At 31.8% G+C, this 23,168-nt stretch overlaps 4 protein-coding genes across 8 annotated transcripts; 3 read left to right on the top strand and 1 right to left on the bottom strand.

Moving 5' to 3' along the window:
- Positions 1-844: 844 nt before the first annotated feature.
- LOC126657655 (NDR1/HIN1-like protein 6) lies at positions 845-2,040 on the bottom strand. The gene has a single exon (XM_050352372.2). It carries the CDS (start codon positions 1,826-1,828, stop codon positions 1,085-1,087), a length of 744 nt encoding a protein of 247 aa, XP_050208329.1. The 5' UTR covers positions 1,829-2,040; the 3' UTR covers positions 845-1,084.
- Positions 2,041-11,465: 9,425 nt separating this feature from the next.
- LOC126656369 (protein EPIDERMAL PATTERNING FACTOR 1) lies at positions 11,466-12,867 on the top strand. The gene is made up of 2 exons (XM_050350924.2): positions 11,466-11,791; positions 12,393-12,867. Exons 1-2 carry the CDS (start codon positions 11,704-11,706, stop codon positions 12,677-12,679), a joined length of 375 nt encoding a protein of 124 aa, XP_050206881.1. The 5' UTR covers positions 11,466-11,703; the 3' UTR covers positions 12,680-12,867.
- A 2,450-nt stretch (positions 12,868-15,317) lies between these two features.
- LOC126656091 (uncharacterized) lies at positions 15,318-20,383 on the top strand. 5 transcript variants are annotated; one of them, XM_050350568.2, is made up of 11 exons: positions 15,318-15,607; positions 16,892-16,994; positions 17,207-17,274; positions 17,701-17,804; positions 18,332-18,400; positions 18,605-18,720; positions 18,970-19,024; positions 19,175-19,295; positions 19,431-19,478; positions 19,584-19,678; positions 20,136-20,383. In XM_050350568.2, the coding sequence occupies exons 2-11, from the start codon at positions 16,945-16,947 to the stop codon at positions 20,235-20,237; spliced, it is 828 nt and encodes a 275-aa protein (XP_050206525.1). In that variant the 5' UTR covers positions 15,318-15,607; positions 16,892-16,944; the 3' UTR covers positions 20,238-20,383. The 5 variants fall into 5 exon arrangements, with proteins under 5 accessions (XP_050206525.1, XP_050206526.1, XP_050206523.2 ...); XM_050350569.2 differs by lacking the exon at positions 15,318-15,607 and adding an exon at positions 16,247-16,341; XM_050350570.2 differs by lacking the exon at positions 15,318-15,607 and having other exon boundaries at positions 16,917-16,994; positions 17,232-17,274.
- A 323-nt stretch (positions 20,384-20,706) lies between these two features.
- On the top strand, positions 20,707-22,675 carry LOC126656090 (xanthohumol 4-O-methyltransferase-like). The gene is made up of 2 exons (XM_050350564.2): positions 20,707-21,712; positions 22,295-22,675. Exons 1-2 carry the CDS (start codon positions 20,951-20,953, stop codon positions 22,589-22,591), a joined length of 1,059 nt encoding a protein of 352 aa, XP_050206521.1. The 5' UTR covers positions 20,707-20,950; the 3' UTR covers positions 22,592-22,675.
- The last annotated feature ends 493 nt before the right edge of the window (positions 22,676-23,168 follow it).

Here is a 23,168-nt window from a genome sequence, read left to right as displayed (position 1 = left end):
AGTCTAGAATTTCCCTAGCAGAAAATCAGAACACAGTCATGATTAAGTTCTAGTCTGGCGTCTAATGAACAGTAATATGTCTTTGTAATCTCTGCCGGTGCATCAGCCATTCCATGTTTTCTCCCTGCAAGTCCTCCAAGTTGAGGTCTTCCTCCATCAGAATGTTTGGTGTTTAAACTAGACCCTTCCACCTTGCCATTTAAGCAGCCTGTATAAGTTTCCCACATTGCTTGATCTTTTCAGTTTATTATTTTTCTTTCGGCGCAGGCCCTTTGCCAAACTAAGCGAAGTGCGAGGTGATGGCTCTGATATTAATCCTTCAGAAGGTAGTGCAGGTGGAGGTGAGCTCCTGTTCGATGTGAAGGCAGATTGGCTGGCGGCAGAGGAATGCCAGATAGCATAGCTGGAGCAGGATTGCAGGTCGCTGCTAACGGTGAATTTGGTACTGCTACTAGTTCTTTTGTGCAAAAAGCAAATTATCACATTTTATTTTGAATTTTGGGTCATTGGATAAGTCTTCAACATGGAATTGTTTCTTTGCTTAGAACATCGTCATCGTATGAGACTAAGATATAATAAAACCTTCACTCTTTTTCCTTAAAAAAAAAATCAAGTTTAGCTTGCAAGAATTTAACTACTAATCAATATGTCATATAGCTAGCTTCCATTTGAAGGCTTTTAGACCGTCAAAAGTTTGACTTATAGCCCCGTCAATTGATTAAATTTGTGTTTACATTCACTTCTGAGAAATTGGAAATGATATATTTCTGTTCAAGTATTTCATCAGATAAAACTATCAAATTATTTACAGATCATGAGCAGTACTAATGAATAAAACACCAGATTGAGAGAACAAAACTCTATACCTAAATTATGAAAACAATAATAAAGTGTGTTACACATTACAAAGAATTTGACATTGCACTCAAGCAACATTACATTTACAATCTAACACCTGCTCGGAATTTTTTCCTATGAACTTTCTTACAATTTTTATATTATCAAAAATAAAATATGTTCCTCTGAATTCGATCTGTGTGAGAATAAGAAAATACATAAACGTTCGGAGATGTATGGCGTATAATTATAGCTCAATACCATACTGATATGTGCTTGATAATATTTTGGCTTTCTTGTTAGGAGACAAATTATCAACAACCAAAGAACAATTGATAAGAACAGTAACTTGTCTAAGAGGTATTTCTTTAATTACAAGTGCGACAGGTGCCCTAACCTCGACAAGTAGAGGAATCCGTCCCGTATTTCTGTTCTGCATAAGAGCTTCTTGAAGGCCGGAGCCGAACTCGCTCTTTCCTTTCAGAACAATGGGTATCAATGTGGTATTCTGGCGAGGTTGATGAAATGCAGGAATGGTGCCAGAACAAAGCGGCGAATCTCTGTAAGTTACAATAACAGAACTTTTCTTGCCATAATCAAAACCTATATGCTTATTCGGATTTTCAGATTTTACGGTGACAGTAAATTCAGTGAAGAGACTAAAATCAGGTTGAACATTGAAAGATTTCACGTCAAAACGATCCACATTGTAACGAGGGATTTCCGGGTCCAATGACGTATAAAGAGCGAAAAGAGCAGCAGCAAGAAAAATGATCAATAGTAACCAGAAGCAAAGGCAACAACAAAGGCATCGGAAACAACTATTTCCGCTCGATTTACCATGATTATTCGAGTGATAACGAGGAACATGTCTCCTTTGTGGAGGAGGTCTTAAGTTTGTCGAATGATTACTATTCAACATGACATATTTTGGTTGATACGGAGGCCGATTATCCATCGGTGCATCGAAACCCGACGAGTAATATGCCATGTTCAAGAACTTTGAAACACAGACAACGGCTGTTTTGGTTCTCAGCCAGGAATCTTGGAGATGAAGGTAGAGAGATATTTTTGGGAGGCAGATTTGGGGTTCCTTAAGTGAAGGACTTTGTTACATGTGTATGGACATGGACAAATGCATAGCCTGGCTGTTACAATTACTGTACGTACCTTTTTATTTTCTTTCCAAATTTAGAATTGCACACTAACCCTTTAATTTAGGGTTTGCAAAATGTTAAGATTTGTGCATTATTACTTGATTATTTATTTCTGTTAAACCAGCTCTATGACACACTTAATTTACTCATAAGCATATGAAAATAACTACTTTGGTTCTGTCTGATTGTCCTAATAAATATCCTTTTTAACAATTGCAAAAAATATTGCAATTCATTTAATTTGGAGGAAAAAAACAAGGCTATTAAAAGAGTGGGTATTTGGTTTTCGGAGTTATATAACGATCGCCTTATTTCATTATAGAGATCAAATTCTGATATTTTTATTTCGATTCTTAAACTCTAATTTCATTTTAGCGAGAGGTTTTTAGACATTTAGGCCGAATATGGCAATACATGGCAATTTGTTCTTACCGATTTTTGCCGAAAAACTTGTCATATATGCATAAATAAGCAAAAACCAATAAAAACCGGTAAAAACGGACCGATGCATGGTAAAAATAATTAAACCGGCAGTCACATATGCAATTTTTGACTTGAAAATCCCATATTGAGATTGATTAAAGTTTAATAATTAAAATGAAACGAATTAAACTTTGATCATCAAAATAAAATAAGGCGATAATTTAATATCTTCAAAAATCAATTACACATTAAAAGTATTTATGTATTTAGATTGATGGATTGCTAGTAAATACTAGTAACATTAAGCCCTTATGTACAAAAGAAGATAAATATATACAATTGTTCTGTTTATAGTGAAAGGAATATTCATATCCCCCAACTAACGAAGAAATCTTGACGGAATTGCCACATGAAATAGAGCATAATTTATAAAGAAATAGATCATATCTTTCTGGAGAAGAGACTATTTTTTTTTATTATCGCTTTAGCTACGAACGGAATTATGTATTTAGTTTATGATGTGTATTCAAACCCAAGAACTCGAGGATTTATAACGATCCAAACCTCGAATTTAAAGATAATAAGAACAATATCTAGATTTTCAACAGCACTTGGTAATAACTCCGACAGGAGACGAAGCACGAATCGATGATCGAGAAGTGCAAGATGATCTTGAAGCCGCCGTACGAAAGGACGAAACACAAGAGACCATAATTTTACTTACCTTAACCATGATTTTCTTCATAGCCTTTCCTGATTTTGATCTTTTCAATTTGCTCCTCGAAGCTAAATTATAAGATTGCAGAAAAATCTGTCTTTGCTTAGCTCTTACAATTCTATATCCGATCGAATTCATCGACACATTTTTAGACTTCGAGCCGGAATTATTTTCTTCATAATCTAATTGCTCATAACCCTTTTTTAATCTTCTACTAAGATTTGTAGTAGTGTTTCTAACAAGGGTATTCATGGTTGGCTAGCTCTAATATGAACTAATTAAGAGAAGAATGATATACTATATATAATATATAGAAAAATTAATATGTGAACTAATTAAGAGAAGAATGATAATATATATTATATATAGAAAAATTAATTCTTTTGATTAAATTTTTAAATCTTGATAACATTCTGGTAATCTTGACTATGATTCTTGTTTTTCATTCCTTGGCGGGCGGGTTACATACAGCTACATGTTTATATTGTATAGTTAAAGTCAAGACTACCTAATTAACAAAATAAAGTAAATTTCGTATCAATTTGCCATTAAAACATTATGAATTTTGTTAATTATGTTTTTTTGTTTACCTTAATATTGTGAAAATTGACTCTAAGAGATTAATAGTATGTTTTGCTCAAAAGGTTAACACGTTTTTGCCTTATTTTGTTATTGTTAAGTAAATTGTTTAAGACTCTTATGACTGCCAATAGATTAATTTTTACAAAATGATTTTATCTATCCATCATTTATATTAAATCGATAGAAACAGATTTTTCATATTTTAATCCACTAATTTTGTAAATTTTGACAATTATATCCAAGCAGTAAATAAATAAAAATAAAGAATCTAACTTATAAAAATAAAATAGATTTACTCCCTCAACTTATTTAATTTTATGATGCATTAGTCCATAATTGAAGAAACAATCATAAAACATTAAAAATTATCTATCTAATAGTTTATAATTTTTTTGCATATTATTAAAATAATTTTATTAATATATAAAATTTTATGAAAAATCTTCGAATGTATATTAATCATATCATAAAAATAATAGAAGATATTGGATATTGGATTTTTTTTGTTTTCATTAATTAGACTATTTTTTTATTTTGTTAAATATAATTATTAGGACTCGTAAAATTAATGGATTAAACAGTCAAAAATATATTTTAAAAATATATTTATCAATTTATTAATAGTCATGGATGAATAAAATTATTTGACATTAATGTTATTCTAAATTTATAAAGTTTTTACTCGTTTTATATTCAAAACAAGAGAAATTCTTAGGTAGACTCGGTCTACCACGTTATCCGTATACCAAATCTATCACATTATGACACATCATTAAAATGATGGCAATCTTATAATATTACTATTTAAATGTGTAAATAAGTAAAAAACGAATTTACAAAATTGCCATCATTTTAATGACTTGTCATAATATGATAGGTTAGTTTACAGATGACGTGGTAGACCGAGTCTACATAAGAATTTCTCTCAAAACAAATATGCAGTCCGTAATATAATTAATCAAATTGATCCTACTAGTATTAGAAACTAACTATTAATGGAAACGAGAAACAAATTAGGTAATTAAAGAAGTATTGAGGGTTTATAAGATAAAGGGGGTGCTTCCTTTTCTTGACCATTGACCAGAAGGTTCTTTAATAATTAGTCACAAATCTGGAAGGGTTACATATTTTTGTTTTACATATATATCTACATATTTTGCTCTAAATTTTCGTATTTTTCCAAGTGACATAAGATGCATGTGGCAAAGGAAAGGATATACTTCAAAAAAAAAAATAGTTTCATTTATAATATACAAAAATCTCAAAATTAATTACAATAACTGGAACAAAAACTACAACAAATTAGACAATTTGATAGTTTAAAGTGTCAGTTAAAATAAAATTTAACTAATAATTTACCCCTTTAACTTATAAGCAATAAATAATTGACATATAAAATAATTTTAAAGATAAATTAGTTATGAAATTAATAATTATAAACGATTAACTCCATTTTGACAAATTGGCTTACAAGTTAAAGAAATAAATTATTAATTTAAAGGATTATTAACTTACAAGTTGAGAGAGCAAATTAGCAAAATGGGATTAATTACTCATACATAATCACTAAATTCATGACTGATTTGTTCACAAATTTAATTTACATGTTAATTGTCCATTGTTTATAAGTTGGGGGGACAAATTACTATTTAAATCGTTAAAATAATACATTGCAAATCTGTATTTGAACATAAAGATACAAAAGATCATTTCACCCCCTTAAATCGGCATGAAATGTCAGAAGAGATAATTCAACAAAAATCAGTTAAAAAACCTCCAACCTTTGCCAATCGAATCAAAACCTTCCTCTCTCACTATCGCCTTTGAAAGTGAAATACATTTTTCCTTAAAAATGATAAAATAATTTAAAATAATTTTTAATATTTATTTTATTTTTTTAATTGGTATGTAATAATTTTTAAATTTTAACTAAAGTTTAAATATTATAATAATTTTATTGTTTTAATTATTTTTTCTTTTAATCCTTTTTCTTGGTTTCTTCCCACCCTTACTATCCATTTACATCTTTGCACTCTTCATCTCCACTACCATCGCCTGCCCTCTTCTTCTCCTTCTTATTTTTAATTTATGTTGTTGGGCAAATTTCGCAAGCGCACAGAATCGCTTAAGTGATATTAACGATGAAATTAAAATATCGTATTCACAGAAAAAATTAAATTTAGCCACCAATTTGTCTATTTTAAATTTATTTAGCAAATAAGAAGATCATTGGGTTTTTAAATATTAAACTAATTGTAATTGTAATAGCAAAAATTAAAATAAAACTAGGTTTGAAGTTATGAGAGGAGAAATAAGAGATTAAAAAGTAACAACTATTCTTAAGTTATTTGTTTATGGATTATGGTTAATTATAATTAATTGCAGTTCACGCTAGTCGAATTCGAATGAATCAAATTATACTCTCTCGAGTAATTAACTGACAAAAACCTAATTAAATCAATTACTTAGCATATAACTCACTCTCGCGTAATTATAGACTTAATAAATCAATTCATTCAAATTGGTAAAGTAAACTTACAGAACATACAACTCACTCTCTCATATAATTAAATTTTAAGTTGTTATTTATTAATGTTATTTCAAATTATATTTCTTAAAGACGTATTGATTCATTCGAACAATGCTTACAGAACATACAACTCACTCTTGCACAATGCTTTGGTTGGCTGCAAGGGAGAAGCCGTTAACTAATTTTGAACGTGGCCGAAGACATATGACAGATGATACCTCTTGTCGGACTTGCGGTTACCACACGGAGGACATCGATCATGTTCTGAGATTTTGCCGCCTTGCGAGGGAAGTGTGGAGAAAAATTATTCCTTCTAATCTTAATTCTTCTCGCAATTTTTTCCTTTGTTGCTTTAATGAGTGGATTTTTGGAAACTTGCAGGATATTTCCAATGGAAATGGAGCAGCAAAATGGAACATTATTTTTTGGATTACCTGCTGGATTTTATGGCAGCAGCGAAACAAGTTCGTTTTCAACAGTTCTTGCCGCAGCTCAGATTCTCTTGTCATTGAAATTCGTCGGATGGTGGATTACACATCTCAGGCTCATCGTTATTCCTTGCTTTCAAGACCCGGGCTTGGTTTCAAAAAAGAATATCTTATTAGTTGGAGTCCTCCTCCTCCGGAGGTCATAAAGATTAACTCGGATGGTGCAGTTCGTCCTCCGGAGAACTTCGCAGCTTCTGGCGGCATTGCTAGGAACAATAACGGAGAGTGGATTTTTGGTTTTAGTAGATCAATTGGCCATTGTTCTGTGCTTTAAGCAGAGTTATGGGGAGCTTATGATGGCTTAGAAATTGTTTGGAATAGAGGCTTCAGGGATATTATTTTCGAAATGGACAGCATGATTGCTGTGGAAGCAATTCAGAGGGAAGATATTATGATAAATGCCAACACAAGCTTGTTGAATGCTATTAGACACCTTTTGAAACGAGATTGGCGTGTGAGCTTTCAGCATATTCATAGAGAAGTAAATCGATGTGCAGATAGAATGGCGAACCATGGCCTTTCTCAGACCTTAGGGCTTAATGTCTACGACAATATGCTTGCTAGCATTTCTAACTTTATATCTGATGATATTGCGGGAGTTTCGATGCCCCGTATGTGTAGATCTCTCTAGTTTTTCTGGCTTTAGCCTTTCTTCGTTGTATCAAAAAAAAATTATATTTCTTAAGTTAAATTCAAAACACATAATAATAATTTATGTGATCAAATTAAATCAAACATTAAAACCAATGAATAGCATACAATCATAGCAAAAATCCACAATCCAATAAACTCTAATAATCATAATTCAAGAAGTTTTAGTTGCTTATTATCACAATTAGAGTTTTAGTTGCTTATTATCACAAAACCAACAACAATAATAAAATTGGAATTCTTGGTGAAAAGAGAGTAATTGATTCTGAATATCATTGAACTTTCGAGTTTTTTCATTTTAGTCATTAAACTATTTTTTTTATTTTAATCACTGAACTTTTTTTTTCATTTTAGTATTTCAGGTCAAAAATACTTAGGTGGCAGCCAGTGACAACCGGATTTTACAAGTTTTATTTTGAAAATTTATCGCATATACATAATTTCACTTTGAAAATGAGTTTTTATATCAAATAATGCATATATAGCAAGTCTTCAGGTTAAAAAAAAATTCCGGCTGCCACCTAAGCATTTTTGGCTGTAAAATACCAAAATGAAACAAAATTCAATGATCAAAATGAAAAAAAAAATAGTTTAGTGACATAAATGAAAAAGCTCGAAAGTTCAGTGATCTTCAGGATCAATTACCCGTGAAAAGAATACAAACACAATCAATCTCTTAAATAATGACGTCGTCTTTGTTCCTTGCTTTGATAGTAATTTTGTTGTCGGGTGTGTCAAAGTCCAATGAACAATAGCTAAACTATATCTAATTTAAGGTAAGTCTAAAAGTAAAAGTGTCAATCATAATTCTAATGTTTAGAGCCCTTTATACATATTTCCTTTAAAACTAGGGTTCTCAATCGAATTCTAGTAAAATTTCAAAGTCACCCATTTAATTTTATACAGTCGGATTGAAGTTTACAAAGTTCAAAATGTAATTTGGAGTTCTCTGAACACTAGTGTGCGATAGGTTCTGTGAAACTTTCCCATCGCACTTAACCGTTTGAAAAGTGAAGTTCTTGTAGTTTTATGTTTTGTGATGTGCGACGGGTTGTTCCATCGCCCATCTCGTCATACACTATTTTTACAGTGCGACCATCAACTTCAAAACTTTATAATTCGATGTAGACAACTCAGAATGAGATAGTTTTTAATTCCTTAGAAAGTTTAGGATGTCTACTTTATTTATTATGAAGCATTAAATTCATTAGAAGTCTTTTAGAACTTCAAAATTTTCAGTTACGCAGCGTGGTCGAAATTGCAGGTAACAAATTGTGTTTTCGATGTCTATTTTTTTAGATTCTTTTCACAACTTTCCATTTTACTTCAATTTCAATCTCGATGTCTCCTAAATGGCTTTAAACTCGTGAAATACACATGCATTGTGTTTGAAACTCCTAAACATGAAAGGAGTGCAAACAAGCCCGAAAAAACATATCTCTTTTTGAATCCGACTGGTTTTGAATAGACGAACAAAATCTGTTGATGCTCTGTTCTAACCCAGATGGTGGTTGTTAATGGTGGAGGCAGTTCGTTGAAGCTGATGTTGTTCGTCGGTTCGGAGAAAGAGTTGTTGCTCGTCGGTCTTGTTGCGACCTTCTCTTCCACAAACAACGGCTGATACTCCTTCTTCTAACTTTTATTGAATTTGAAAATAATTAGTAAATGTATAAATGAATTTGACGATTGAAGCGTTTCTTATTGTTGTTTTCTTGAATTCGAAAATAACTAGTAGGCATGGTACAATAAGTTTTACATCAAGCCGTGTGATTCCAAAGAAATTTTAAATTTCTCCTCAAAAGCAAATTGAGATCAATGCTCTAAGTAATTTGGATCAAAATTAACCAACGAGTTGTAACTCAAATAATACAAATGTTTGAAAGTATACATTTAAGGTCGTGGGTTCAAGTTCTCTCAGGCTAATAATCACCCATGACCTCTGACTTTAAGGGCTACGGGCGCTAAACCCCCTGATGTCTAAAAACGGGCGCTAAACCCCTTGATCTTTATGGAGGCGCTCACAAAACCCCCTGAGACTCAAAATCGCCAATTTTTGTTAAAAAAGGGTGACGTGGCAACAATTTTTAAATGTCAGACTTAACAAATTCTGACTTCATGCCAGTCCATGTTAGGTGTCAGGTGACACCTCATCAAAAACACCAAAAATTCTAAAATACCCCCAATAATTACAATTAAAAAAAATTAAAACTTAAAACAACTCAACCATTCAAACCAAACCAAAATAAACTTAACCAAACCACTTTACCCCTACCCTAACCGCCGGCCACCGCCGCCCCCACAGCCGGAATATTTTTTTCCGGCCACCACCTCTATTCTTGAGTGAAGAACAGATCCGGATCTGTTCTTTGATGAAGAACAGACCCGGATCTGTTCTTCATCAAAGAACAGACCACGGAGGAAACGCCCAGAAAAAAATATTCCAGTCGTGGGGGCGGCGGCGGCGGTGGGCGGCGGTTAAGGTACAGGTAAAGTGGTTTGATTAAGTTTATTTGGGTTTGGTTTGAATGGTTGGGTTGTTTTAATTTTTAATTTTTTTTAATTGTATTATTGGGGGTATTTTAGAATTTTTGGGGTTTTTGGTGAGGTGTCACCTGACACCTAACATGAACTAACATGAAGTCAGAATTTGTTAAGTCTGACATTTGAAAATCGCTGCCACGTCACCCTTTTTTAATAAAAATCAGCTATTTTGGGTCTCAGGGGGTTTTGTGAGCGCCGCCACCCGTAGCCCTTAAAGTCAGAGGCCATGGATGATTATTAGCCGTCCTCCCACAAGCGCTCTTCCTTCCTAATTATAAAAAAAAAAAAAAAAAAGATCAAAGTTGACACTCAATATAATCTTATTTCAATTTAGGACAAAGGAATTGTGTTATCTTGAAAGCCTGGGGTTTTGTATTTAAACTAGTAGTAACTAATTAAATCAAAAGGTTGGATGGTTAGGTGTACTAAACCTATGTCAATGATCAAAAATTCAGTTTTATTGTTTATTAATCAACTTAATTACTTAGTTGGGTGTTTGTCAACTTTGTACAAAGTGTAGATAGATATAGTCGTTTTCACTGAAAAATGTCAAAAATTGGAAACTTTATTAAAGACCCCACAATTTAAATAAGAGACATATTTATATGCAAAACCTACAATAAGGATGTTCTTGAGTTGGTGAAATTTATAGTAAGTTGTAGTATTATATTTTCTTCAACGGTAAACTTCTTTTCTATTTAATACTACAATAAGGATGTTCTTTGTGTTATTATTGGGAAGACACAATCTACCTATTGGCCTAAGGTTTTTCTTTGGCATAATAAATAAAATAATTTAATTTTCCACCACTTTTATCATTTTTAACTAAAAATTCAAGGTCTTAATTTTAATATGATTTAAAGTATTTTATTTCAATTATAATTTAAATGAAATGAATATGTCTTTATTGACTATGATCGATCTATTGCGTACACGTATGACATTGATAAATGCTTTTTTTTTTCTTTCTATATGATGTCTTTCAAAGAATAAAAAGGTAAAATAATAATAATATGTTTTTTTTTGTTTGATTGTTTCAGTTTTCTATATCAAGAGGGCATGCCTTTATATAATATGTATGTGTGTGTAAGCAAAGATTCGATATAACCAAATTAATCAATCTATCTCAGTTAATTCGGTTATTTGGTCGGTTCGATTCATAATTTTTTTTACAGATAATATGCTATTTCGTTTTAACAGATTTATTGCTTAATTAGTACTGTCAAAAAGTTGTGTAAAATATCGAAGTAAAAACATAGCAATAAAGAGAACACCCTAAGTTTAATGGTTTGTGGTCCAAAGCTTAAGAAGAGGCATATAAATGCATATTCATCTCATATAAATATTAATGAAAATCACATTAAATCCTTGGTATCCAATTTATTATAAGCTTCTTTCAAAAAATTCATGAAAATTTGAAAATCCCTCCTCATTACATCTAAGGAGGGTATAGAAGTATATAAAAGAATGACTTGGAATTAATTTGTGACAATCTTTTTTTTCATGTGACCTTTCTCATATTTATTATTCCTTTGTTCTGCATGCATAAATTTATGGCAAAGGCCACCCTTTTGCCTGTGATTTGCTTCAATTCTGCCCTTCCCCACTAAATCTTTTACATATATATTTTTCATTTCTTGTCTCAAAATCTTCATTCTCTCACATTTTAGTGTTCAAAGAAAATAAAAGTGTTTTTAGTGTTCAAAGAAAAAAAAAAGTGAACTTTCGTAGAATTTTGAAGTAATTATACAGAGAAAATTAATATCAAATTAAGGCATGAAGATTTCTATTTGCATTATTGTATTACTCGTTTCTCTCCTATTTCTTCCTTGTTCTTCAAGACGTATTGATAGGTCTCGATCACGTAAGTTATATTTCTCCTTACCTTTTTCTATGTATATCATTTTAAGTTAAGAACCATTCTAATGTTTCGGTTCTATGGTTTAACCGGTTTAATAGTTTTCAATTTTGCGTTTTTTTGGTTGGCGTATTAATTCAAAAATCCTAACATTTTCACCTTTTTATATATTTAACCAGAAAACATTAAATTTCATTAGTTTTAGACCTATTTAAAAAGTTAAGTCAATTTCATCAATTTAGCATATATCTTTAATGTTTTTTAAATGATGAACTACAAATATATAATATTTTTTTAATTTCACTATATTTTTCTATTTTTTCATATATAACTTCTGAAAAACATTAATGCATAATATCACATGTTATTTAAATAATTTTTAAAATATGCTAAAACTAGTGTTGTTAATTTTTTTAATTGAGCAAAGCTAACCAAAAAGGTTAAACAAAATATTTAATGTTTAAAGAAGAATCGAACTGGACCGACCTCTGAATCTCGATTGAGCCGGTAGAACTGTCTAGTCCGGTATGATCCGGTTCGATTCTTAAAAACACTGATTTTAACTCAAGAATCATTCTAATGTTTTGGTTATGATGTTGAAACACAGATCACGGGCATCATCATTCATCTTCACCATCAAGAACGAGGCAAGATGAAATAACGAACGTCCTTAACAATTTCTTTAGAGATCATCGGAGACCTACAAAGAGAAGAGGAGGCGACGCAGTCCAAATTGCCGGGTCAAGTTTGCCGGATTGTTCACATGCATGCGGCTCATGCACACCATGCAGGCTAGTCATGGTTAGCTTCGTTTGCTCCTCACTTGAAGAAGCTGAGACTTGTCCTATGGCTTATAAATGTATGTGTAGAAACAAATCTTATCCTGTACCATGATCTTGTTCAATTAATTAATTTTTGGCTTATTGTAACTAATAGCTAGCTAGGTTAATTAGGATTAGGAGTTCATCTCATTTATTTTGACAATTTTAAATTGTACTTTGGAGCTTCAATTTCTTTGGTGTAATCAGAAACTTTTTGTTTGCTACAATGAAATCTTTTATAAATGGTTTAATTCCTTAAAATATCAGTATTTAGCGGGCGAGGTCGATTCTAACCAATACTTTAAAATCGCCTAATTTAACTCGATTTAATTTAAGTGACATGTTAGTATTTGTTATTAAAATATATATATATTGAGTCAGCTTGACATGACTCACACGTGGCGATGTCTGAAATTATTTTAAAATGGTCATAATTGGCACAACAAATATAAAATCAAAACTATATGAGATGATTTTAAAAATATTGATAAGAATTAACTTCATTCATAAAGTATTAATATTTTTAAGATATTAAACCTTCATAATTCTTATAATAAATATCAATTAAACCACTATCTAATAAGTTAGTTTAGTTCTGACTTTAACGATATAAGATTTAAAATGTTTGAGAGCAATAAAATATAGGCTTAATCATCCAAAATTATCTTACATTTTCAATTTATTTTGTTAAAAATTGTCAATTTTATCTAATTTTTAAATTTTAAATTTCAATTGTACCAATTTTTTAGATTGAAGTTTTTCCACTTGGAAAGGATTTAAATACGTTCATCATATTTAACACACAAAGTCTTAATTTTTTAGTACTTTTAAGAAATGAAATGCTCATTTAAACTAGGGTTAATTACATGTAAAATCACCACCTTTACACGAATTTTCAAAAATAACACGACCTTTAAAACGTGTCAATTCAGGGCATCACCTTTCATTTCTTTTTAAAAATAACATGGGCACGTTTTTTGATAAAATTTTGCTGACTTGGACACCCAATGAGAGTGCCACATGTCACGCCACGTCAGCAAAAAAGCTATTAAAAATGTGCCCGTGTTATTATTGAAAAGAAATAAAAGGTGGTGCCCTGAATTGCCACGTTTTAAAGGTCGTGTTATTTTTGCAATTTCGTGTAAAGGTGGTGATTTTATATGTAATTAACCCTTTAAACTATATGCCAAATATGAAAGATATATTTGAACCTTTTTTATAAAAAAAACTTCAATTGTTAAAAGTGGGTACAATCAAAACTGAATATTAAAAGAGTAAAATAAAAATATGATTTAAAAGTTTATGATATAACAAAGAAAGCTTTTTATTATCCGTCTTCATCGTTATTGGTTTATATCACCAATCCGTCAAAAATTTCTTTTGTAAATACAACTGATTTCTTATAATGAAATTTTATCCAGTTTTTTTTAGTAAATCTAGCTTATCACGTACAATTATAATTCTTTTTAGGCCTAATCACTGGAAAATCCTCCACCTTTAAACGTTTTTTCAACTGCATCCTGATGTTGAAAAACTCCCTCAAAACCCTCCCATTTGTAAATTTCATTCCAATTGCACTATGACGTAGAAAATCCTCTCAAAATCCCCCCACCTTTAGATTTATTTTCAATTGTACCATAAATTAAAAAAAATTATAGTTTTAATTTTAAAAAGTTACTGGATATAATTTTAGAAAGAATGATTTTTTATATTATTAATAATATTAGTGTTTAATTAGAATATAAATTATAAAAAAGGTTATTTAAAAAATTCATGTGAAAAGAGGTCAATTTCATACTTTAGGGTAAAATTGAAAAAGAATCTAAAGGTGGAGGGGTTTTGAGAGAATTTTCCTACGTCAGGATGCAATTAAAAAAAGTTTAATGATGGGAGGCTTTTGAGTGATTAAGCCTTTTTTTTATTCATAATGTAACATCTCGTCGCATAATTAGGGGTTATTGATTCTAGGGGTCACTGTACTTTTCAAGAATTGCAAAATGGTGACTGAACTTCAAAACGTAACAAAATGGTTACTAAACTTTTAAATATGTGATTTCGGAAGATTTTTATGTGTTTTACGGTCAAATTATACATATGTAGTAATCAAATTTTGATTGTTTATGACAAATATTACCTTATATTTCATATATACACACAATCAACAAAAAATCGACTCGAAATATTTTTCTTCAGTGACCAAAAATCCTTCTATCTTAACATAAGCAAATAGTATAGTAACTTAAATGTTACGTTTTGAAGTTCGGTCACCATTTTGAAATTTTTGAAAAGTACAGTGACCTCCAAAATCAATTACCCCATAATTAGATTGAAATTAATGGAAGCTCATCAATAGTAATTATGGTAGATTTTTAAGTTATAATTAAATCTTGTACCTTGATTAATTTTTTTACCATATTGATAATCAGAAAACAGCTAAAAGCGATTAATAGATTTTAAAATATTAACATAAAAAATAACTAAAAGTTCAAACATTCAAAAAGTACATTTGTAAAAGTTCAGACACTTCTACACATACAATTGCATTTTTTTAAAATTGGGTAATCCCTATTTTGGCACAATAATTATGATTATTGTAATAATCAATTTCCCCCAATTATGAAAAACCTCAAATCTTTGCATGATCATGAAAAGAAAAGAAAAGAAATTTCTCAATCTCTCACTCAAAATTATCCAACTAAAAATACAATGCAAGATTATAGGAAATTGACTGGTAATGACTTACATTTGCAATACTACATTCAAAAATTCCAAAAAAATCTCTGTCAAAATATGGCCATTCCCTTTTCTTCCTTTTTTTCTCCATTGAAAAACAAAAAAAAATGTTTTTTCTCTTTGTTTTCAATTCCCATTTTGCGCATTCAATTCCTATTTTGACCCCATCTCTCACTTTCTCCCAATTGATCATCCTAACATCAACCCATCTTTACCATTACTACCCTCCCCATGCCATTCTCAAGAGATGGCATAAATTGAATCAAAGGTGCCGTCTTTTCTGTTTTTTTTTTGTAATTCAATTGCATGATAAAGTTCTATGTTTTTGCATTCCTTTTTGTAATTTTTGTGTTTTTTGGTATTATTGCTACTTTATCTTGGTAATGATTTACTATACTGAAAAGTTAATGCATGTCCAAACAACGTGTCCCGTTTCTGAAACATTTTAACGAAATCACATAAAAAATGTTAAAATAACACCTAGGCACGGACGCTGACTCAGAAAAATGCGACACTTGGATACAGACATGTCGAAATGGTGTTATTTTAAGGTTTTCTATATAAAAAAAGTGAAGTTTTTATATGAGACGTGAGGTGTCCAACACGTTTCCGAAACGGTATATGATTGAATGAAGTGTCCGGCTACCTAAAATAACACCATTTCGGCAGTATCCCGTTCCACCATGTACGTATTTCAGTGTTCTGTTTCCCTGTATCCGTGTCCGTGTTACCTAGGTTAATTCTAAAAGATCCATTGATTGCGCTAATCCTTTCTGGTGAATCTTTTGTGTTTAACTCATTATTGCCTTTCTTGACTATGTAAGCATGCTTTAGTTTTTGCAATCATTTGTCACCTTTTTTTGTCCATTTACTATGTTTTTGGTTGTCTTTTATTTCTTTATATCAAAAAATGCTGAAAAGATTCAAACTTTAATGTTTGGTGTCATGAAATTTGGAAAGAGTAGTAGACAATGCTTTCCTTCTTGCTCTTCTCTTGGCACAGTAAAATTCTTGTTTTTACCTCTATCTGGAGTAATATTTGATTATTCAGCTAGTATTTTGTGCTTATTGCTAATGTGCTTGATTAGTTATTCAATTTGTGTTAATTGGTGTCCATTAATCATGTGCATTGCTTCTTTCTTTTGAATTTCTAATCGAGTTAACCAATTCATAGATATATAAAGTTTTTCTGCATTGATTGGTGCTTTAACAATGCTTTAGTTGTTAAATATAATTATTTTCTATGAGTAATGTGCGGCTTTTGCATGATTTCTTTTGGATTTTTCACATTCTGTTGGCTCTAGAGATGGCCTATTCTTCCCCAAGAGTTTGCAATCCAAAACTTCAGGCCATGTTTTGAATGTCTTATTCTTTAATATTTTGTTTGTTTACATGGCTTTTTCAATGTAGAACCTGTTTGAGGACAACTTCCGAAGTCAAAATCATGATAATTGTTCATGATTTTGGCGAAGCTTTAATTTTAAAGTTAACGCATGATGCAGCTAGTCAAATAAATACTGAGATGTCCTTTTGACCTTCATTAATTTTGCAGGTTGATGAGGATGATGTTTATTGGAGATCAGAAAAGGGAAGTGAAGAGTTGGAATGGTCTTGCAATTCCACTCACGTAATTTCGCAGCTAACTCAATGTTTCAGTGAGTGAAGCTTCATACTTTTTTCTTAATGGTCTCTCTTTTTGCTGATATGTCATGATGGGTTTCGTGTATCTGTTATGATCTTTTTTTCCGAATGATCTTGCAGTTCAGTTTCAGTTGATATATTTACCTATATATTCAGCGTCAGTGCTATTTTTACTTGTTTCTTTTTGGGATGCATGATGAATATTAATGTTTTTGTGAACACTCAGAATAGCTCGTTACTCAACTTCGCAGGCCTTTAATCTTTTCAGAATTTTCTGGAAATTTTGGCTAGCAGGTAACTGGAAACAGTATTGTGGTTCTGAAATTTCTAATTAAAATACAACTTAATGACAGAAGCAATTTGGATTCAAGATCTCTTAGTTTCGTGAAATTCTTAAGAAGAATACAATGAGAAGCAATTATATGTTAGGTTTCCAAGCTGAATCTAATGATGCATGCATTGTGCTGATTGTTTCTTGCTCTGATCATTTATAGCTTGTAATGTACTCTTGATTTGTTACTTAAATGATTTTCTTTTCTCTCTTTCAATCTTTAATGTTGAGATTGGAACACATTAAAACTAACATATGTCTTGTATGGAACTACTTTGTGTATAACATTTAGTTGATTTCAAAGGCTTATCATCAAGGATGTTAAAGATTGAATTCTGATTCATGAAGCCCCATTACTTATCTTACTAATGAGCCTCTGGTGATTGTAGGTAATGCTATGGTTGGACCACGAGCATGGATAGGAGGTCTTTTCAATCGTGTAACGAATAAACGCAGTGAGAAGTTTCTTGGCTTCCTTTTGACCCCTCTTCAGGTGAATAGAAGTTTTAAGTAAGCATGCCCTCCTTGCATTCAGTACCATGTCATTTCTTTTATTAATAAGCCTATGTGCCCAGGTGATAGTACACTTGCATTCTTATGTTTACGCGTGCATTGTTTGTGAAGTAAATTTTTGCGTAATAACAATAGTGATTGGTCTGTGTAGCTGGAAAGTGGCTCAAAGAGTTGAATCCATGCTATCTTTTCTTTGAGGGCCTCAAATTTGCATAGTAGTCTGTCAATGTTGAGAAATTTTATTTCTGTATGGAGCCTGATTAAAATGTCACTTGAATTTTCTAAAAGAATGATACAAACTTTCAGACAAGTAGCATAGATAAACTGTAATCAAACTCCTGTAGAATAACCATGAAAAGTGAAGAGTATGGTAAGTGTTTGTTCGGTAGTGTCCCACAGGAAAATGCCTGTTCCAAGTGAAGGTTGCGTGATTCTGTCTTCAGATATAACTTGGTTTGTCATTCTTAGCTTTAACAAAACTGTGATCTGTTTTCCAACTCTTATCAGGAACAGAGACTCAGGAAGCTTCAAGAGCGATTACTAATACCATTTGACGAGACCCGACCTGATCATCAAGTACTTTTCTTAATTCTCCTGATATATATTTATTTTTTCTTCCACCGCTTAATATAGACGTTTTCTTCTTCTTGCAACATAAACTAGCAAAAAATGATTTCTTTGTTTTGTAGGATTTATTTGAAATTTTTGATAAAATATTGCTTTAGTATAACTGCGTTTGATACTATATGGGTTCTCTTATTTTCCAAATCTTTCTGCCAGGAAGCCCTTAGATCGTTGTGGAGTGCGGCCTTTCCTGAAGTTGCTTTGAAAGGCATGATCTCTGAGCAATGGAAGGAAATGGGTTGGCAAGGTCCTAATCCATCAACGGATTTCAGGTGAAGTTCTGTAAATGCCTTGCTGTTGGACTTGTAATTACGGCAGGCCGATTTCTGTTTCTTATTGAGAACAATATCGTATAACTAGCGTGTCCGAATCTTGTTATGGATGTATAAGCTCATTCGAAGGCTTCATTCTGAAGAGAAGAGGGAATATATGTATATCATTTACATTAAATCTATTATGCTAATCTTGTTTTCATTGTGCAGTATGCACTCTATCATAATCAATTAATTTTTATTTTATAGGGGCTGTGGTTTCATTTCACTTGAAAACTTGCTGTTTTTTGCTAGAATTTACCCGGTATGCCTCTTGACTCTTTCAAGAATCCATGCAATTATTTCTTTGTCTCCTTTTTTGAAGTAAATTATTATTTCTAGATTCCTTGACGCATAAATACGTCCAAAAATTGACTTAAGATTATTACTAATTGCATGAAAATGCAAAATGAAGGCATCTTTTCGTAGGTTATTGTTCAAGCAGGGTGGGAAGAGAGCAACTTGGGAATATCCATTTGCTGTTGCCGGCATTAACGTTTCTTTTATGTTGATCCAGATGTTGGACTTAAGATCAGGTTTATATGCATATTAATTATGATAATAATATATATTTTAAAAATCGTCTAGGTAGGGGCTCGTCCCTTTCTCTTTACTGCATTGAAGTCCTTCCATGTAAAACTAACGCTTATTTTTCCTCGTCTCCTTGACAGATAAACCAAAAAGTCTCCCAGGAATCAATTTTATTAAATTACTGGGAGGTAATGAGCTCTAAACAATGTTAAGCACATTTGTTTATGAGATTTCTTGAAGCTGAAGATATTGAATAATGAATATTACTGATAAATAGCCATTTTTAATTGCAGAAGATGCTGCCGCCTTTGAAGTATTATTCTGTTTAGCTTTTGAAATGATGGATGCTCAATGGCTTGCTATGCGTGCTTCTTACATGGAATTCAATGTACGATCTCAGTCTCTCCGACTCTTAACTATAACAAAATTTGACAGTAGTTTCATCTTCGGAAGTCGATAACGACTATTAAGAGTGTGCATTCCGTTCAAACCAAATCAAACTGAACTAAAATAGTGATTTTTTTCAGTGCCAAACCGTACTGAAAGATTCAAAAAACTTCAAACCGAACTAGTGAGTTTGGTTGATTTTTCGGTGCAGTTGGGTTTTTTCAGCTTGGTTTGTACCAAAACTTAACTGAATTTCTTTAACTTCCAATCAAACCAAACCAAATTACTGAATTTTTTATAATGTCAAACCAAACCAATTTATCAGTTTGGCTCGGTCTTTGCACACCCCTACTAACTATAACTACAAACTGAAACGAGGGATACTTCCGAAAGTCTCTGTTTTTCGCATTTATTTCTCGAGGTTAGATCTTTAACTAGATGCTCATTCATTCTTGCAGGAAGTTCTAAAGGTAACAAGAACACAATTGGAGAGAGAACTATCATTAGAAGATATTCATAGAATAAAAGATTTACCAGCATATAATCTTTTGTATCAATGATTAAACAAAAAGGTTTAGATTAGTAATTAATCTCCACGTCTTAGGCATAAAAAGGGCATCTCAATCTGAAAATTTATAATGTCAACTTCCCATCTGTACAAACCATTTCTTTAGTGATTTTACAGTTAAACAATTTCCAATGGCAACCTCAGAATCTCCAACCACCCTGAAAATTTCAGTTGAATAATTCAGATACAAATTTAATGTACTAGGAGTCTAAACAAGTGGCTGATGATAAACATAGAAAAACCTCAATAATTGCGAAATGATGATGAATTGCTTGCGTTGGGTTGGGTTGATATAATATAATACTGTGCTTAGTGATGTCAAACTTTAATCCACTCAACTATCTAGAAATACAAAATTCCACTCTATGCTTACCTACCCTTTTGAATTAGACACTATACCATTACTAACCGACACATAATAAGTGGCTCCGGTTCATTAACCGACGGTTCACTGTTCCAACATAAATAAAACGCGCCCAAATAATTCAAAAATGTTGCTGTTTAAAACCGGGATGGGCGGTTTTAGTTCGGAAAAGAGCCCGGAACTTGTTACCCCAGTTTCGGGCTAGTTCGAGCTCGGTTCTTGGTTTTTGGCGGGTTCTAGACCCAAACCGGGCGCGTGGCCAGCTCTACTTCTATAAAACATCGCACCCTGTTGCAAAATTTTAGTAAGAACAAACAAACATTCATTAACAAAACCCAAAAATGGAACAACTGTCTCAAGCTGAAGCATCAATAAGAGGCCAAGCACAAGTATGGCAACACATGCTTGCTTTTGCAGACTCTATGGCATTAAAATGTGCCGTCGAGCTACGAATACCCGACATTATTCAATCTCATGGCAATCCTATTTCTTTATCTCAAATAGCTTCCTCCATAATCGACTCGCCTTCTCCGAATATCCCATACCTCAAACGCATCATGCGATTACTCGTCCGTCGAAAAATCTTCTCCGCGGAGCAGCCCTCAGACGGTGGCGAAACCCTTTACGGGCTGACGGAAGTGTCGAAATGGCTCGTGCGTGATTCGGAGACGACGGTAGCTCCTATGTTTCTGATGGAAACTCATCCTTGGGCTATGAACCCTTGGCATTGTCTCAGCCAATGTGTAAAAGATGGTGGAAATGCATTTGAAAAGGCTAATGGATATAAGATTTGGGAATTTGCAGCAAGAAATGATGAGTTCAACAAGATATTCAACAGTGGATTGGCTTCCACTTCTAGGGTTACTATGAGGGCAATATTGGAAGGGAATAAAGATGGGTTTTGTGACCTGAAATCACTGGTTGATGTAGGAGGAGGGACAGGAAATTTGGTGTCTGAAATAGTGAAGAAATATCCAAAAATCAAAGGTATAAACTATGATTTGCCTCATGTTGTGTCCACTGCACCAGAATATGAAGGAGTTTGCCATGTTGGTGGTGACATGTTTCAGTCTGTTCCAAATGCTGATGCAGTTATCATGAAGGTAAATTCCAAATTTGAACAGTAATCTCCATTATTAAGCTAAATCTATAAGAATTTTAGTTGATAATATTTAGTGCATGTATGGTATTTCCAATGATATGATCACTTCATTAATTATCAAACAATTTTGTCCTTTATAAAAATGAATTATAGTTTGAAGTTTAATTTTTGTAAATATGTTTTTTTGGTACATTTTTGAAAAATATTTGATTCTTTGTCTTAAGTTGAAATGATCATCCAATAGTAAAGTCAAATTAATGATCATGGCAATCAAACTCTATCATATGTTAAAGATATATATTTAGACCTATTCAATATCCTTATAATTAATCTAATAATTAATTGATGTACAGCTGTTGATATTGATGTTTGAATAGAATATGTATTAAATTTATCCAACATGCTCAAACTTGTTATCTGCATTCATTAATTTATGTGGGTACAATTCATTCATAAATGGGGAAATGATAAACTTTTTTATTTAAAAAAGTTTCTTTTCATATATATATATTTATCAATTTCATCATAATATTATTAATTTATCAAATGTTTATAAATCATCAATTATGCATTCTTTTTGCAGTACATATTGCATGACTGGAACGACGAAGATTGTGTTAAGTTACTTAAAAATTGCCGGAAAGCGATACCGGAAAAAACCGGAAAGGTGATGATCGTCGATATAGTTCTGAAACCCGAGGGCGACGGCTTGTTTGACGACACAGGTCTGGTGTTTGATCTGCTAATGATTGCACATACTGAGGGTGCAGAGAGAACTGAAGTTGAATGGAAGAAACTTTTGGAGGAAGCCGGTTTTCCTCGTTACAAAATTATCAATATTCCTGCCATGACATCCATTATTGAGGCATATCCTCAGTAAAATGCAAAATTTAATGATGTTATTTAAAATTTAATCAAGTGTTCTAATAATTTGATCGTAATTTAATTTGCAATTTGATGTTCATGTCATGTTATATATTGAAAGTATCCATTTATTTATGTTAATCAAAAAGATTGTGTTAAAAACAAATGATGTGGGACAAAATTAAATTATTTTCCTTTTGAAATAATATAGTCTCATAAAATTAAGTCATCTCCTGGGAATATGAATTAATTTGTTGATATGGTGATCAATTTCATATGTACTAAATTGTACTCCCTCCGTCCCAATAGAGTTGTCCACTTTGCCTTTATCACACAGTTTAAGAAAAGCAAATATTGGGATTTATGGGATTCAATTTGATTCTTGTCTTGTAATTAAAGTATTTTTTGAGCGGTTTTTATATATTAAAGTAAAAAAAAAATAGTTAGATTATCCATAATATAAAGGTTGTTGGTAATATTTTTATTATAAATAATAATTATTAAATAACATAGGTGTATCTTGTAAAGTAAATTAAAAATATTTTTTAAATAAATTTAGAATGGTTTTTTAAAGGTTAGTTAAGAATAAATTT

Source organism: Mercurialis annua, linkage group LG7 (assembly GCF_937616625.2).
Source record: "Mercurialis annua linkage group LG7, ddMerAnnu1.2, whole genome shotgun sequence".
Lineage (NCBI taxonomy): Eukaryota > Viridiplantae > Streptophyta > Magnoliopsida > Malpighiales > Euphorbiaceae > Mercurialis > Mercurialis annua.
Note: the sequence above shows the minus strand (reverse complement) of the source record. Positions and strands in the feature narration are given on the sequence as shown.

Bases quoted from the DNA above. Each gene is read 5' to 3' on its own strand.
- LOC126657655 (XM_050352372.2), bottom strand. From the start codon at position 1,828: ATGGCATATTACTCGTCGGGTTTCGATGCACCGATGGATAATCGGCCT.
- LOC126656369 (XM_050350924.2), top strand. From the start codon at position 11,704: ATGAAGATTTCTATTTGCATTATTGTATTACTCGTTTCTCTCCTATTT. The intron at 11,792-12,392 runs GTAAGTTATATT...GTTGAAACACAG, and splicing joins TATTGATAGGTCTCGATCAC to ATCACGGGCATCATCATTCA.
- LOC126656091 (XM_050350568.2), top strand. From the start codon at position 16,945: ATGGTCTTGCAATTCCACTCACGTAATTTCGCAGCTAACTCAATGTTT. The intron at 18,721-18,969 runs GTGAAGTTCTGT...TTTATTTTATAG, and splicing joins AATCCATCAACGGATTTCAG to GGGCTGTGGTTTCATTTCAC. The intron at 19,296-19,430 runs GTTTATATGCAT...TCTCCTTGACAG, and splicing joins GATGTTGGACTTAAGATCAG to ATAAACCAAAAAGTCTCCCA.
- LOC126656090 (XM_050350564.2), top strand. From the start codon at position 20,951: ATGGAACAACTGTCTCAAGCTGAAGCATCAATAAGAGGCCAAGCACAA. The intron at 21,713-22,294 runs GTAAATTCCAAA...TTCTTTTTGCAG, and splicing joins CTGATGCAGTTATCATGAAG to TACATATTGCATGACTGGAA.